Source organism: Petromyzon marinus, chromosome 18 (genome assembly GCF_048934315.1).
Source record: "Petromyzon marinus isolate PM22_M1 ecotype Great Lakes invasive population chromosome 18, UKy_Petmar_22M1.pri1.0, whole genome shotgun sequence".
NCBI classification, from domain to species: Eukaryota; Metazoa; Chordata; class Hyperoartia; order Petromyzontiformes; family Petromyzontidae; genus Petromyzon; species Petromyzon marinus.
The window spans coordinates 14412787-14430303 of record NC_133684.1 but is presented as its reverse complement, the minus strand read 5'-3'; the positions used below and the strand labels follow the sequence as shown (position 1 = coordinate 14430303).

The 17517-nt window shown below is 53.6% G+C and overlaps 2 protein-coding genes across 3 annotated transcripts in view; one reads left to right on the top strand and one right to left on the bottom strand.

The window, feature by feature from the left end:
• The window catches only part of UFSP2 (UFM1 specific peptidase 2), a 44281-nt gene extending 33657 nt beyond the window's left edge, over nt 1-10624 (bottom strand). The window contains exons 1-2 of one of the 2 annotated variants that reach the window (XM_032956787.2): nt 10442-10624; nt 8886-8964 (exon numbers count right to left, since the gene is read on the bottom strand). In XM_032956787.2, coding sequence (XP_032812678.2) covers nt 8886-8964; nt 10442-10444 — 82 coding nt within the window. In that variant the 5' untranslated portion in view covers nt 10445-10624. Of the gene's footprint in view, nt 1-8885; nt 8965-10356 lie in introns of both variants that reach the window. The other variant, XM_076067900.1, reaches the window with a different exon arrangement.
• A 374-nt stretch (nt 10625-10998) lies between these two features.
• Nucleotides 10999-17517, top strand: part of NDUFA10 (NADH:ubiquinone oxidoreductase subunit A10) — a 29929-nt gene continuing 23410 nt past the window's right edge. Inside the window, exons 1-2 of the mRNA XM_032956789.2 lie at nt 10999-11289; nt 13801-13966. Coding sequence (XP_032812680.1) covers nt 11191-11289; nt 13801-13966 — 265 coding nt within the window. The 5' untranslated portion in view covers nt 10999-11190. The remainder of the gene's footprint in view (nt 11290-13800; nt 13967-17517) is intronic.

The following is a 17517-nucleotide window of genomic DNA, read 5'->3' as shown; positions in this document are numbered from 1 at the left end:
CCAAAATATCGAGAGCCACCAACTCATTTATACGAGAGACCGAAATGGGTTGCAGGGGTGGGCATGCCGGTTTAGCCGGCGGTTTACGTTGCGCACAATGGGTGCATCCCAGCAAAATGTCAGTGACGTCGCGCAGCATGCCCGGCCAGAAAAATTGCAACCGCAACAACCCAATGGTCTTATGAACACCCAGGTGCAATAAACGCTCATGCGCCGCCCATACGGCCTTGCATCGCAAGGCGGATGGCACGACGATTTTATGTTGACACGAGTCAGCATCCCAATGCATCAACAAGCCGCGCTTCATGACAAATGAATTAAATTTGCCCTGTCTTGGAACCGCATTATTCGCGTGGCGACGCAACCTCAATAATGACATGTCCTCGCCCTGGTGCCGACCCCATTCGGCCAAAGTTAGCCCCAGCAAATCGTCACTGGCCATTGGATCTGCATGATCCAACATCGGCGCTGAGGCGGCGGGAAGTGCGGCTGACACCGTTGTGAGAGGCGCGACCTGCGCAGGCAGTGGCGGCTTACAACGGCCCGAGCCCAAAAAACACGCACATTTTTGAGCCGGCGGAAGGCGAGACAACGCATCGGCATTCGTGTGTTGTGCACCCCTACGGTAAGTGACATTGAAATCGTAGTCCTGAAGGACTTCGAGCCACCGAGAAAGCTGCCCGGACGGTTGGTCAACCCGAAGAGCGTACTGTAAAGCCGAATGATCAGATCGCACGGTAAAATGCTGACCATACAGGTACGGCCTGTATTGCTGAATAAAAAAAACAATGGCCAGCAGCTCACGTCTGGTCACACAGTATCTTTGTTCAGCAAGAGACAAGACTCTGCTACCATAGGCAACAACCCTTTCAATGCCATCAACTTTTTGTGACAGAACACCCCCAATCCCCGTATTGCTAGCGTCGGTGTCCAACACGAATGGCACGGAAAAATCGGGGTACGCAAGGGACGGTGCCGTCACGAGCGCGTTCCGCAAGGAGTCGAACGCAGCCTGTTCTGCGTCCCCCCAATGAAACGCCACCCCTTTTGACGTAAGGGCGTGGAGCGGCTTGGCAATCGTCGCGAAGCCAGCAACAAACCGGCGGTAGTACGACGCAAAACCAATAAAACTACGAACATCGCCCGCAGATGTAGGGGTCGGCCAATGTTGAACACATTTGGTTTTTTCAGGGTCGGTAGAAATGCCCGAGCGGCTAACTATGTGGCCCAGATAGCGCACAGACTCACGCAGAAGGTGACACTTCTGCGACTTGAATTTCAAGTTAGCGGCCCGCATTTTCAAGAAGACAGCACGCAACCGTTCGATGTGTTCGCCGAACGTGCGGCTAAAGACGATGACGTCGTCAAGATAAATGAGACATGAGTCCCACTGGAGCCCAGCGAGGACCAGCTCCATGAGCCTCTGGAACGTCGCTGGGGCCGAGTGGAGACCCATGGGCAATCTATTAAACTCGAAAAGGCCCTGTGGTGTCCGAAAAGCAGTCTTAGGTTTTGACGATTCGTCGAGGGGGAGTTGCCAAAACCCCGACAGAAGGTCCAAGGTGGAGAAATAGTGCGCCCCTGCCAGGGCATCCAATGACTCGTCCATACGAGGGAGAGGGTAGGCGTCCGCTACCGAGATTTTATTTAGGCGCCGAAAATCAACGCAAAAACGGAGACTGCCATCGTGCTTTTTGACCAGCACTATTGGAGCACCCCAGGGACTAGTGGAGGGAGAAATTATATCGGCCTTCAGCATGTCATCCACAGCCGATTTAACATGCTGTTTCTCCGCCGGGCTAAGCCGAAACGGGTTTTGTCGAATCGGGGCAGCGTCACCAGTATCAATGTGGTGACGCAGCAGCTTGGTGCAGCCAATATCAAATTTAGATTTACTAAAGACATCGGAAAATTCTCGCAGAAGAGCGCGCAATTTAATTCGCTGCGAATGAGACAGATCACCCGTGTCTGTGCAGAGCGCGTCCAACCATCTCTCATCCGATTCGGAAGGAGGTGGGACCTGCGGCGTGTCATGCACGTGTCCCGCGACTCCGGTCCCCAACGGCACCGGGGTCGCGTGAGCGAGCACAGTTCCTTGCGGAATGACGGTTGTGGACAATCCGACATTCAAAACCTGCAAGAACGGCTCCCTGTCGGCTGCTACGAGGGTCTGTGCAGCCACCAAATCTAACCCCTTAGCAGCTGCGTTTGAAGGCCCCAGCAAAATGCCATGTGCCGAGGCCTCCGGGGCTAGCGGTTTTTTAAGTTGCAAGGGCACGAGCATTTGTGTCCCTGGCGGAATGCGGACTGTGCTCGCAACACACGCCTGCACCGAGGCACTAGCCATGCGCGGATGTGAGGGTGTGGGCAAGAACGCCATCCGTCGACCCGACGGGAGTTCGATGCAGCCTTGATCTACAAGGATCTTAATAGGCATTTTCGCGAGAAAATCAGTGCCTAACAAACATGGCACGGCGAGGGAAGAAGAGACCAAAATAGGCCCTGCCAATTTAATGTCTCCAATCGAAATTTGCGCCCGAATTTGCCCAATAATGCCAAGTGAACTGCCATTAGCGGCGAAACACGGGATAGAAACCCGTTCCAAGGGGCGGCATCGTACGGGCAGTATATTGTAAATCAGATCCGAAATGATCGTAGCCGACGCACCAGTATAGACCAACACGCGAAATTCCACACCCTCGATTGATCCGACAACCACGGACGAACCTGCCGTCGCCGCGACTACCCTATGGGCCAACTCAGACCACTGCCCAGGTCCGAGTGGCCGCGAACAAACGCCAGAATACCCCCCATCACACGCCGAATCGCGAGCCCTTCTTATGGTGCGTTGCAGTGTGTATGGTGTGAATGAGGGCCGAGCGTGAGAGGCGTCGCGACTTGCCTGGTTTTGCCGCGATGCCGTGGACGTCCTGTAGTCCTGGCCCCGGGATGCAGAGGGGCGTCGTCGAGGCGCACGGCAGTCAGAGGAGATGTGGCCTCGTCGGCCACAGTTGAAGCACGTCAAGTCGCCGCGTGGAGCAGGCCGTCCCCGCTGCTGGTCGTTGCGGCGACCAGCGTGGTCGGACGATCGCCGGCCCGTTGACCTGGTCGCCATGAAGGCCCGGTCGGGGGAGAACTCGGCATCCCTGCTGGCAGGCTCCGACGTCGAAGCCGAGGCGGCGATGGTCGATTCCGTGTGGAGCAGCAGATGTGCGTGGATGCACCGAGCGGCTCGTAGCGAGCACATACTGTCGTCGTCCACCGCTTGGATGATGATGATGCGCAGCTCGCGCGCCAGCTCCAGCATTTTCTGGAGAACGATGGCATCGATGGCCTCGTCGTCCATGCGAGAGTAACCCGCTCTTGCCATCGCCAGTAGAGCGGTCCGGAATGCCAACAGAGACTCTTTAGGGCGGCGTCGCCTGTCGTAAAATCGGCTGCGGACGTCAGATGGAGGCCCGTACACGTCGGACATCCGTCGAAGGGCCGATTGAAGAGTCGCCCTTTGTTGCCTGGGGATGGTGAGGAGCGAGGCGAGAGCGTCGTCATCCAAAGTGGCCGGTAGTGCTCGGAGCGCCTGTGCGTCCGACCAGCCCACCATCTCTTGGTGGCTCAGGAAGCGACGCTGGAACGCTGCCCAGTCGCCCCCTTCAGATGTGAATTCTCGGAAGATGGGCAGGCGTTGTTGGAGGGCGGACGTCGTCTCCCCCTCAGCTTGTACCGTCTCGAGCCGGAGATCGGCGATTTCCCGGCCGATCGAGTCTACTGTACCGTGTCGGTACAGTGATGACGCGGCGTCCGCTGGGAAACTTGAATTCGCAGCGTCGCGTGCTGATGACGTTGCGGGTTGTGATGGGCCCCCCGCGCTCCCAGGATGCCCCTGGCTTCCGCTTCCGGCGGAATCACGTGGTTCCCCGGCGGGAAAATCAAAATGTCTGCCCTGGCCGATGGCGGGAACGTCTGCCGGCGGTTGACTCGGCCTGCCCGCAACCTCCAAGTTGATCTCTTCGAGAATGGAGGCCGCGGCATGTAGGAGTTGAGCGAGACGGCCGTGTGCTGCCTTGAGTCCGTCCCCCATGGCAGGGGAAGCAACCGGCTGCTCAACCGGTGGCTGGGCGGCCGTCAACGCGGCAGCGTTTTCAGCGGAGCAGCCGGTGCATGCAGGTGAGACAGCATTATCTTCGTTCTGGCTCCGCGCGTGGGCTGAACTTCTGGTTTCCATTTCCAACCACTTCTGACTCCAGTTGTAGTGTTGTAAGGACGAGCAGACTTCTTATGGAGGCACACTCTGTTTATTGTATTATTTCCTTATACAATGCTTAACACACACAGAGGGATATTCGGTCCCCTCACCCGATACCCTAGGGAGGTACAGCCTCCGGACTTGGCGGGACTCACACGTCTACCGCTAACCTCCTTGATACCTAAGGAGGTACAACCTCCGGACTTGGCGGGACTCACACGTCTACCGCTATCCTAGTCCTCCGGCTAGGACCTAGGGGAGGCTATCTGACCCACCGCTGGCCCGGTGGGTCCTGACCACTGGGTATGCCGAGCCTTAGCCCTTAGAAGGGCTGAAAGGCTGGTCCAGGGTCCTAGCTAGGCTTCAGCCCAGTCTTCTGTCTTCGTGCAGGGAGAGAACTCCTCCAGGTCCGTTGGGTCACCCGTCTTATACCCCTTCGTGGCCAGGTAGAACCAATCATACATTCCCACGTGGAACCGTCTGATTGGTTCGCACCAAACCCTGGCCACGATCCGTTTCACCTCGACTGACCCCAACCGTTGTACCCAGGGGTAATGCTGCACCGCCCTGGTGGCAACGCAGGTTACGCAACAGCGCGTAGTTAACACCTCTACACAGATATATAAACAGACAAAACCTCAACCGAGAAGATGGATACAAATGGAACAATCATTGGAAGGATGTTATCAACCAGGTAATGCCTTAACTTGTTGTTCTTGTTGTTGTTTCCATCATTACCTGCCGGTTTACGGCTAGCCCCGCCCACGTCCCCCCCCCAGCCTCACGTCCTCTATCTGTTCTTCCCCAACTTCCCACTTCTAGCCCCGCCCACTTCCCCCCCCCCCCCAGCCTCACGTCCTCTTCCCCTAGCGCTCACACGGCCCTCCCCATACCCCACACCCCCCTCTCTCTCTCCCCCCTTGCCTCCTCCCTCCTCTCTTACCTATATAACCTCTTGCCACGGCAGCTCTCCCGCCGACTTCAGCATTTTCTTGCTATGGTTGTCCCACCTGATGAAGATTGCTTGTGTTGCGATCGAAACGTCGCGATTTGTTTGATTTTATTTCTACCTATGTGACTTTACCGAAAGAACCAAAGAGTATGGATTCCTGCAGTCACGAAAGCTTCAAATAAAGATTGTAACAATGCATTCTTGGAAACCCCATCATCGTAAACCGGATCATATTTTCCCCATAAACAGTAAAAAACAATAGAAACATTACTTGCCAATGTGTTCTCTTTAATGGGGTTTAATAGGTAAAAAGCCACAAAAACACTTTAGAATAAAACAAAAGTTCCACACCAAGTCACATCCGAAACCAGACAACCTCTGCTCAAATGTTTGGAGTCGTGTCGGAAGATGCAATATTTTTGTTTATTATTACACTCGTTTACCCAGGAAAGTTTTGCTGAGTCTCAAGACCCTTCTTCAGGGAGGGTCCTGTCAGTTTTTGTAGAAGAGTGTAATATTGCGTGTAATCCCAAGTGAGCAATTTGCAGGTAATTTTTCAGCATTATGACATTTGGCTAATTCCAGGAACATTGTCTGGTTTTAATTATAGGAAGTGGAGAACCTGGAGCAAACCCATGCAGAACAGGGGGGAGTTTGCACCACCCCACACCCCGACTCCTGCAACATTCCCGTCCATCACGCTCGTGCTGCCAAAGAATGTATTCTCCCTCATGCAAGCACTGCATATCCAGTTGTCTCCTCTGAACACACTCCCCAATTCGCAGTTCAGTGTGCCACAGGACTCTCCACCATGATCGCCTATATCCATGGCCATCCATAGAGGGGGTGCGGGGCCCAGGGCAAATCACACCGTGTGGGCCCCCCGTTGATTTCAAACTAAACCGGAAGCATTACATCTGACACTGTGATGGGGCGAAGTGCGGAGGCACCCAATGCGTGGGGCGCCACGATGGCAAGTTATTAACTACATCGCCTGGTATACAGGTCATGGGTTCGATCCCAACCCTGATGCCTGTATATTTGGAGTTTGCGGCGTCTCTCTCCTTGTGGTCACGTGGATTTTTCTCTGGGTCCTCTGGTTTTCCCCTCCACATTTAGAAACATGCGTTTTAGAGTGATTGGCTGCTATAAATTTCCACGTGATAAGCCACTTTGTTGAGCTACCATTGGTGGCCAGGTCGCTTCTGAAAAAGAGCTATGTAGCTCAGTGGGCCTTTCCTGATAAAATTCAATTGTTTAGTTTGTTTTGGTTGCCCCGATTGTCCGTACCCTAGGGACGGCCCTGCCTATATTGCCAAACCTTCTTTCGCAGTCCGATGTTTCTCGTCTTACTACAAAATCGGTCAAGTCACCTCGCTGCTCAGGAAACCAGGCATCCAGCAAGACAACCTGGAAATATATCGACCCACAACAAACCTCTACGTCCTCTAATCACCACCCCCAATATCTCCTAATCTTTTGCCTGCACATTCGTTGAATCTCGCCTCAATTATTACACCTCCGTCCTTGTCCGATCTTCATCGAGTAACTTCATGAAACTCCAACGGTCGCAAAACAATCTCACCTGTGTCGTGCTCCGCTAGATTCCTTCACCTCTACCCCACTGGCTTCCCATCATCGCCAGTAGTAGGGTTAGAGACAAGATACCACCTCCAAAGACAAAGATCCCACGTATAGCCTTAACAGACTGTTTGGGCAAGTGCTGTTAGCGAGAACCTATTAAGGCCGATACGGCACATGAGAGGGTGGGTGGCCAACACCACGCCCGGCCGTTTTTGTTTCATTTGAGGCTGAGTCGACCTAGGGGAGGCCCAGGACCGGTTCAGATAATTGTCACTGGTTGTGGCCGTGAGCCGAGAATCGAACTTGGGTCACCGGGATTCGTAGCGCAGCACGCTAACCGTTGCGCCATCGATCTCGGTCGTTCCCTGCATCTCTCTCCTCTGCCAGTCACCCTGTGTGGTGCCACCGCAGCGGAGCAGCTCGGCCGGCGCTACCTGCTCCTCGCACCCCTCCCCCACGAACGCACGCACGCCCCACTAAACACTCGCATGCACCCCCGTAGGGTCTCGAGGAGGGATCACCTGGTACGATGGGTTTTCACCCGAGGATCCCACTAGCAGGGACGTTCCACGGTTTCCCCGGACCAGGAAAATGGCTGAGCCCCCCAGACCGGATTACATGGCGGCCCCCCAAAAAGGGGGCATAGAGCTTTACAGGCCGGCCGCGATGAAGCATACACAACACGGGGGGGGGGGGGGGGGGGGTGGGATCTTCAACCAGTACCCAGCGGCAGAGTAAACAGTGGGGTGGGAGGGAAAAGCCCCTAGGCCAAGAGTTGACTTCAGTGGGAGTGGGCGAGGGGATTATCGACGAGTCAACGGCGAGGGACGCAGGTACAGAGACAATGGGAAGGGTGGGGGGGATGACGCGACCCCTCCCCCCCCTCCCCAATGGCCAGAGCGCTCAAAACGACCGCAAAGAGGATTCGATTGGATGAGCAGGATGACGTCATATGACCCGGGGGGCAAGGGGTTTTGGGAACATAAGGGGGGCAGGAGGAAAAATTAGATCAGAGTCCTTCTGGAGCGGAGGGAGAGGCCAGCCGTCCTCAGCGTCCGTCCAACGCATGCAGGGTGGAGCTGAAAAAGATCGGTCAGAAAAAGTCCCCAAGGCGAGCATCTTCCCCAGCCCCATCGGGCAGCTGAAGAGGTGAGTGGATACGGAAAAGAGGGGGTCAATTCAGTCAGCTCGAGCTTAGGGGATAGACGCACTCTGCGATGGGTAGGTGATAGGAGGAAGGGTGCTGGCTGGAGGGGGCCATAAACGGGGGTCCCTATTCGCTCCGGGAAATAAATCTAAGCACAGACTGACATTGTGACGCGATTGGTACATGTGTGCGTGTGAAGAGCGGTGTGTGGATGACTATAAATCAGTGTGGGTGTGACGCGCGCATATTAAAATACCAACGCTTGACCGCGCCGCGAGCGTAGCGCGCCGAGATTAATTAATTGATTCCGCGCGGTAGCCTTGTTGACACAACGGCTTAGTAGAAATAATGAACTCTAAACAGCCGCGAGTGGGGGTGGAGGGGAGGGCCGTGTGAGCGCCGATTAATTTATTATTATCCGGACCGCGCACGAGCGTTCGCCTTGTTGACACAACGGCTTAGGGGAAATTAACTATTCCCACACAGCAGCGAGTCAAACACGTAATCCACGCAGTTAGGACACGCGAGTGGGGGAGGGCACGCGCGTATTCAGCCCCTAGGCGGAGTCGACCAGCCGCTCGCTATATCGGTCCGAGAGAACCCTGGTACGGGGGGGGGGGGGGGCGGTCACCCGCTCGGGGGTGCGGGGGGCCCCGAAAGATGCAAACGCGGAGGGGACGGGGGTGGGGGAGGCAGACGTCGCACCCCACCCGATCGCGGGGAGTGGGAAGGGGGAGATCAGCCCCCACCTAATAGGGCGTGGGGAGGGGGGCATTAGCCCCCACACCTGCACTACGCCTCACAACCTCCTCTCTATGCCAAGCACCTGGACTGTCACGGACAGGTGCCGTTACACAAATTCATCATGATATATTTTGATTAAAACGCAAATGATTCCCGCGAATAACTGGTAATAAAGTCTCTGCTCCAAACACCAGGGTAGTAACCATCAGAAATACCTTTAGTGTCACGGAACACGATATCCAGGTCCAGGCAGCCTCTCAGTCGAAACAAGACGTCACTGCCATCCAGGACCACCTGCGGAAGCACAGTTACTTAGTGCTGCATGCAAAAGCCCCAGGATCCAAGTGTGTGTATACAGTACTGTATATGTGTGTGTGTTGGCACAGTAGGGGACACAGGTGGTGCATTTTCCAGCCATCTCAGTCAACCCATGGCACCTGTCAGAGAGCCTTGGACACTTCACGTCGCCTCAAAGTGCACCTGGCCTGGCACAGGCGTCGTGGTGACGTCACCATCACTTAGTGGCGAATGGCGCTGGGTATTCGTGTGTGTGGGGCCATTAGGTTGACTCGGCCTCAAATTGAGTATCTGGTGCGGTGTGCAGTAAACATCGCCACTGGGGAGACAAAGGCGGCCGGGCGTGGTGTTTGCCACCCACACCCTCGTGCGCCATGCCGGCCTTAGATGCTACTCACGAACAGCACTTGCCCCAAGTCTCTTACAAGCTACACACGGGGGATGATCTTTGTCTCGGTTGACGGTGCGAATTCAGCAGGACGCCCTGGTTATCACTGCAGGGTGTATTCACCAGAACATACTACGCGCCGTCGACTGCGCAGTGGACGTTATGTACGAGGTCAGGCGATTGTGTGCCGGGATCCCGTTGCACATTTTCCAAGTCCTAAAAACTGTTCGTTAAATGACCCCGGTCGGGATGGCGCGCAAAGTCATCACGAGCGGGGCCGCTCGCAGGCCGCGTGCCAAGTCGCGTGTGCCTCACGGGAACAGCTGCCATCTCTGGATGCTCTTTAAACTGTTCTACACATTGGAGGCTTTAGTGAACAATATTATCAATAAGAGGCTTTTTGGGGGGTTAGATCGCGTAAATATAAATGTGTCGTTAAACCCGCCACCACCCGGCACAGCCAATTAGCAAGAATGTTTGTCACGTCAGAGTAAACGTTTACAAGTCTCCAACACCGGTGTGCTGAACTCGTAACTAATTGGCATGTTTTGTTTACGTGACAAACCTTGCTAATTGGCTATCGGGTGGTGACGGGTTTAACACATTTAGATTTACGCGATCTAACCCAAAAACGATTATGGCCCTGTAAACTATTGTCAAGGATTGAGGTTATACCGTCGAGTAATTGCCCTGCTGGGTTGGGTCACCAAGTCGGCTGTGTCTCAAGCACTGCGAACTACCCAAGTTATAGCCCGTCTCGAATGTCAATACCACAGCATTCTCAAAAGCCTCGTGTTTAAATGAACATACCTGTCAACCCTTAGTGAGTGCCTACATTATTACAGACCAGTTCAGACCTTATTGGTCACCCCGTGCCCTTTCCATCTCAACGATCATCTTGCAAAGTTCTATCACAAGGGAGCTACACAAATAGACACGGAACATTTTGCCCGCCGTATGGACCTGAATACGGTATGGTGTGACAGGTTTGCATTAGACACCAGAGAGGCCTTTGAAGACACTGACTGGAGGAGGGAGCAGAGGCAGGAGGAGTGAGCAGATGCAGGAGAAGGGAGCCGTAATCACCATGTCTGCCGCTGCCGCCGCCGCTGCCCCCTTTCGCTGGCGGACGGAGGCTGCGTCAGCGTCTCGGTGTCTCTCGCGGGCCCGCTGGGGTGAGGAAGGAGTCGACTCTGCCGCGATTCGCCACCACTGCAAGTCGCCCACACGGCAGCACGGAGCTTCTCACGCTCGTCAGCGACGATTCGCTACATCACCGTGATTACTAAAAATCGATTCAATTGATGGACTGAAAGCTGCAGCCACACTCGGGTCGCGTGTCGAATCGTTACTCGCCACCGTGGATCGCTGTACGTGGAGACGTCATCGCGTATCGCCCTCCCTTCATTGCTTATCGCAACGTGATTACGTTACCGAAAATTCGCTGTGCGTGACGACATCACCACGTATCGCCCTTCGGTCCATTCGTTTCTCTACGTAATTACGTCGCCGCAAATTCACCGTGCGTGGTGACGTCACCGCCAATCGTCCTCTCCGTTGCGTTTCGCTCCACGATTGCGTTCCCACGGATTTGCTCTGCGAGGTGACGTCACCACGTATCGCCCCTCGGTCATTGCGTTTCGATACGTGATTACGTCATCACAGATTCGCCGTGGGTTCGACGTCACGGCTTGGGGCCTGGATCCGTGTGAGGGAGGAGAGTCGAGATCCGCGCTCCGTGGGAACTGAGGTCAAAGTTGCGGAGCGAGCGGCTCCAGCTACAGCAGCTGCAACAGCAACAGCAGCAGCAACAACAGCAGCAGTAGCAGCGCGCGATGGCAGCGGCATTGGCAGCCACTCTGCTCCTGCGCGGCACGAGCGCCGCCGCGAGGCCGCTTCTGGGCCCTGTCCTGGAGGGGAGAGCGGCGTTCAAGGTGACGGGGACAAGGCCCCGGGCCTGTGTCTCTCCTGAACTCCCCATGCCCCTGACTCTCTACTCACTCTCCTGACCTGTGACTCTCTACTGACTCTCCTGACCTGTGACTCTACTGACTCTCCTTACTAGTGACTCTACTGACTCTCCTGACCTGTGACTCTCTACTGACTCTCCTTACTAGTGACTCTCTACTGACTCTCCTGACCTGTGACTCTCTTCTGACTCTCCTTACTAGTGACTCTCTACTGACTCTCCTGACCTGTGACTCTCTACTGACTCTCCTGACCTGTGACTCTCTACTGACTCTCCTGACCTGTGACTCTACTGACTCTCCTTACTAGTGACTCTACTGACTCTCCTGACCTGTGACTCTCTACTGACTCTCCTTACTAGTGACTCTCTTCTGACTCTCCTGACCTGTGACTCTTCTGACTCTCCTGACCTGTGACTCTACTGACTCTCCTTACTAGTGACTCTTCTGACTCTCCTGACCTGTGACTCTCTACTGACTCTCCTTACTAGTGATTTTCTACTGACTCTCCTGACCTGTGACTCTCTACTGACTCTCCTGACCTGTGACTACTGACTCTCCTGACCTGTGACTCTACTGACTCTCCTTACTAGTGACTCTCTACTGACTCTCCTGACCTGTGACTCTCTTCTGACTCTCCTGACCTGTGACTCTCTACTGACTCTCCTGACCTGTGACTCTCTACTGACTCTCCTGACCTGTGACTCTCTTCTGACTCTCCTTACTAGTGACTCTCTACTGACTCTCCTTACTAGTGACTCTCTACTGACTCTCCTGACCTGTGACTCTCTTCTGACTCTCCTTACTAGTGACTCTCTACTGACTCTCCTGACCTGTGACTCTCTACTGACTCTCCTGACCTGTGACTCTCTTCTGACTCTCCTGACCTGTGACTCTACTGACTCTCCTTACTAGTGACTCTCTTCTGACTCTCCTTACTAGTGACTCTCTACTGACTCTCCTTACTAGTGACTCTCTACTGACTCTCCTGACCTGTGACTCTCTTCTGACTCTCCTTACTAGTGACTCTCTACTGACTCTCCTGACCTGTGACTCTCTACTGACTCTCCTGACCTGTGACTCTCTACTGACTCTCATTACTAGTGACTCTCTTCTGACTCTCCTGACCTGTGACTTTCTACTGACTCTCCTGACCTGTGACTCTCTACTGACTCTCCTTACTAGTGACTCTCTACTGACTCTCCTGACCTGTGACTCTCTTCTGACTCTCCTGACCTGTGACTCTCGACTGACTCTCCTGACCTGTGACTCTCTACTGACTCTCCTGACCTTTGACTCTCTACTGACTCTCCTGACCTGTGATTCTCTACTGACTCTCCTGACCTGTGACTCTACTGACTCTCCTGACCTGTGACTCTCTACTGACTCTCCTGACCAGTGACTCTCTACTGACTCTCCTGACATGTGACTCTACTGACTCTCCTTACTAGTGACTCTCTACTGACTCTCCTGACCTGTGACTCTCTACTGACTCTCCTGACCTGTGACTCTCTACTGACTCTCCTGACCTGTGACTCTCTACTGACTCTCTACTGACCTGTGACTCTCTACAGACTCTCCTGACCTGTGATTCTCTTTTGACTCTCTACTGACCTGTGACTCTACTGACTCTCCTTACTAGTGACTCTCTTCTGACTCTCCTGACCTGTGACTCTCTTCTGACTCTCCTGACCTGTGACTCTACTGACTCTCCTGACCTGTGACTCTCTACTGACTCTCCTTACTAGTGACTCTCTTCTGACTCTCCTGACCTGTGACTCTCTTCTGACTCTCCTGACCTGTGACTCTACTGACTCTCCTTTCTAGTGACTCTCTTCTGACTCTCCTGACCTGTGACTCTCTTCTGACTCTCCTGACCTGTGACTCTACTGACTCTCCTTACTAGTGACTCTCTACTGACTCTCCTGACCTGTGACTCTCTACTGACTCTCCTGACCTGTGACTCTCTACTGACTCTCCTGACCTTTGACTCTCTACTGACTCTCTACTGGATTGTGACTCTCTACAGACTCTCCTGACCTGTGATTCTCTACTGACTCTCCTTACTAGTGACTCTCTACTGACTCTCCTTACTAGTGACTCTCTACTGACTCTCCTGACCTGTGACTCTCTACTGACTCCCCTTACTAGTGATTCTCTACTGACCCTTCTGACCAGTGACTTCTGACTCTGTAATTGCTCTCGGTTCAGTGACTCACTTCTGACTCCGTGCCCCTCTACTCTCTACAGGCTCTCCAACAAATCCTAAATAAATGACTCTAATTGCTACCATCGACCTACAAACTATCACCAATGATCCAATTCACGTGCATTCGAAGTTTGGTTCTTCCTTAAAATTGTCAAGTGATCTCACGAGTATTTTTTTCGTTCATGATTCAAAGTGTTTTCTTTATTACCATTCAAGCTAATGCCTGAGCACTTGCCCTGCTCACTGCGAATTACTTGTTTGATAAGCAGGCACCCGTGCATTCAAGCGCACGATGCGGTAGACGCGGTTGGTTGGCGTACCTCATGGGCGAGAGGATCCAGGACAACTTCAAGCCAAATAGCAAGCTGATTGTGGTGGAGGGGAACGTGGCGACTGGCAAGAGAACGCTGGCCAAAGAGCTCGCCAAAAAACTGGGTAAGATACCACATACCCATGACCTGTGATTAGTTAATTCAGTTGTGATAGCGCTTCATATTGAATGTAAGTGTAAAGAGAAGTCAGGTTTTGTCAGCTCCAAAAATATTTTACTTGGACATATTGTTCTTAACGTCATAGAGAACAACAGTACAGAATGTGTGGCATGAACACCAGATGGTGGGATGTGGAAGAGAATGAATAACGTCTCAGAATGACTGCAATTCATCGAGGAGAACAAAAAATTAAACGTTATGAATTGTTATTTGTCCTACAAGTTCTGCTTTGCATGATACAGTTTTTTTTTATGAATCCCCCGAAGTTGCCTTGCTGGGTTGGATGGCAAACGAGCCTACGGAACTCATTGGTGAAAGCCCTCAATGAGACCTGTTTGCAGAAGGTGTACAGTGAAACGGATTCCTTTGGACATCGAAGAGAATGCCATGGCCAAGTTGTTGCACTTCAACTTTTGTAAAGGGAAGTGTAACTTGGTTGGCATTACGGTACCGCGCAGTCACTCCTTGCTTGACGTTGGGGTTGCGTCCCTGGAAAATGTGACTTTTAAGCAAAGCAATGTTTAGAAAAACCTATTTTCCCTTAAGAAACAATGTGAATAGGGGATAGTCGACCTAGGGGAGGCCCAGGACCTGGTTCACATAATCACTGCCACTCGTGATGGTAGTGGTGGATGTGAGCTGGACTCAGACTCGGGTCTCTTCTGGGTTTGTAGCTCAGCACACAAACCACTCCCCACTCACTCTCACAACAATAATAACAACCGCCGCTTAGTATAGTGGTGGTGATGTTTACCACAATGAATTGAGGCGAGGGTAAGCTGCCGCGTACTGTATCCCTCCGCGTACTGTATCACTTCGTACTGTATCACTGGTACTATATCACACCGTGTACTGTACCATACCACGTACTGAATCACAGTGCATACTGTATCACACCACGTACTGTATCACACCTCGTACTCTATCACACTCACCCGCGCAGCCGAAGGCGAGGACTCGCCATACAGTATGATCGTGTAGAGATGCATTGGACCCGGTTGGGGCATTCCTTAGCAGCGTGCGTGGCACGAGGCCGCCTCGCTCTCCGCCGTGGAAAGCAGTTTGCCCGCAGTTACCCTGCTGGAAGTGACGTTACAGTGACACCATGCGACGTTAAATGCATACATGGGTCGTGAGTCATCGGCAATGTTGCAGCGAAGCAACGTTAAACGGGCCGACGTTAAGCAAGGAGTGACTGTACATGGAGCAATTATCGCCCCCTGCTGATAATCTAATGAATCTTGCGGGCGTGTGCAGTCACATTGTGCCCGCACAGGGAAAGCCGCCACCGGGTGTCCCATTGGGACGTGTGAGATGCAATGGATGTGTAGTGGGTAATAAACTGGAGGAAGCTTATTCTGAGGCAACACGTTTATTACAACACCAACAGACTACAACACAAAAGGATAATGGCCCCTTTCACCCGATGCTCTATGGAGGGAGTCCCTCCAGGCTACCTCGCCTCTTACTGGCTATCACTATGTCTACACTGCTGCGGCTTGAGTCTTCACTGGTTATAAGCTGGAGCTCTCACTGGTACGAGCTCAAGCCGACCCTAGCCAAGGGTTCAGCTCTGCCCATTGGGCTCTTCTCTTCAGGTCTCCAGGTGACCGGACGATGACTGCCGGGACCGCTCAGGGACCTGGCTTATATACAGGGTCCCGGCTCACTCTGCCACTAGCCACGCCTTCCAGGACCTTCTCCAAGGGCCTGGAAAATGACATCATCCCCCAGCCCCTTTCCTGGGGTCTGGGGTCTCGACCGTTGGTCATGATGCTCCCTCCAGGGATTGCCTAGGGCCAATGGCCTGTCATCATTATCCAGCAGGTTCAGTCTCTCTTCCACTCCCTACTGGCACAAGCTAGTACTGCCGGCTATAGGTAGTTGCGATCATGTTCAACCATGCCACTAAAAAGTGGCGAAATGCATTCAGGCTTACCAGCTCCTGCAACGGCACAAGGAGTTTGTGGCGTGTTCCGTGTCCCGCGAGTGGCCGGATACACCTGAAAACATGGAGCCCGTCCCAGCCTGTGCATCGACCCAGAGTGGAGGTGGGCGAGGGGACAGCATGGTGCGGCGGGCGGATGACCAGCGACGGCGGAAGACATCTCCTCGTCCCGGGAGCAGCCCCATCGTGTGCTACAGCTGTGGCCTGCTGGGACATGTCTCGTCGGGCTGCCGCGTACCACGACGACGCCTCCCCGGACCACCGCCATCATCCGCCCAACCGTCCTTTGCTCCACTGCACCCTAATGCAAGTCGCGACACATTCCATGCTTGGCCCCTGAATCCACCTCACCCATCTCGTGCGTTTGGGTTTCGTTCCGGTCGCGCGTCGGGGCAGGAGGATCTTGATGTTGATCGGGCCGGCCGGACGCTCCGACCGGGTCAGTGGTCGGAGCTGGCCCATCGAGTGGTGGCCGTGACCGCAGGTTCATCCGCTGTTATTGGACGGATAGAAGGGGTGTAAATTAGGATGTTCGTTGACACCTGTGCATCAGCGACCATCATTTCAAAATTGATTTATAACATCTGACCCCCAAAATATTGTTCCTCATGCCCTGTCGAAGCTCCGTGCTTCGCCGCAAACGACGGCTCATTGGGAATTATTGGGAAAATAACAGTGGAGGTGTGCATTGCGGATGTTACATTGACATGGCAGGTTCTTGTTTTGACGTCCCTTGCTATTCCTTGCTTGCTCGGGACTGATTTTTTGGGAAGAATGCCCCTGAAAATTTTGATTGACCAGGGGTGTTTGGAATTACCATCCGGCCGTCAAATGGCATTTTTGCCTACTCCCACCCGCTTATACATGGCAAATGCTACCGTGCAAGCACTTGTAGGACGGTGAGGATTCCCGCCGGTGCGCAAATGTTGGTTCCCCTACGATTGCGGAAGCCGCTAGATTGGGGGGCGACGGCGGGAGGAATTATCTTGGGTCCTGCTAATAAAGTCAGTCGTGGTTTGACGTTGGTGGGGGCGCCGACGTTGGTATCCAACAACCCAGGAGCCCTTCATTCAGGTCCTTAATGCAGGGTTAGATATGTCGGTCATCCAGGAAGGTACCGTGCTAGCTCATGCGTCGCCAGCGCTTCCTGAGGGAAGCATTGTGGGCAATGTGGGTGCCGCGTCGAATACACGGCCGCTCCAGAAACCTGAAGAGGGGTGGATGGAGAAGGTTTGTTCCGAGAATGCGGATTTGTCCGCGGTCCAGAAGGGGAAGCTGCTAGCGCTTTTGCGCGAATTTTCAGATGTTTTTAGTAAAGGGAAATTTGATATTGGACGCACTACGCTTTTGAGTCATCACATTTATACGGGCAACACCGCTCCCATCCGGCAGAATCCCTACCGGCTGAGCCCTGCGTAAAAAGAACACGTTCGGCTGGTGGTTGATGAAATGTTAGCCGCGGACATTATTTCACCGTCCACCAGCCCATGGGGAGCACCAATTGTACTCGTTAAGAAGCACGATGGTAGCTTCCGCTTTTGTGTTGA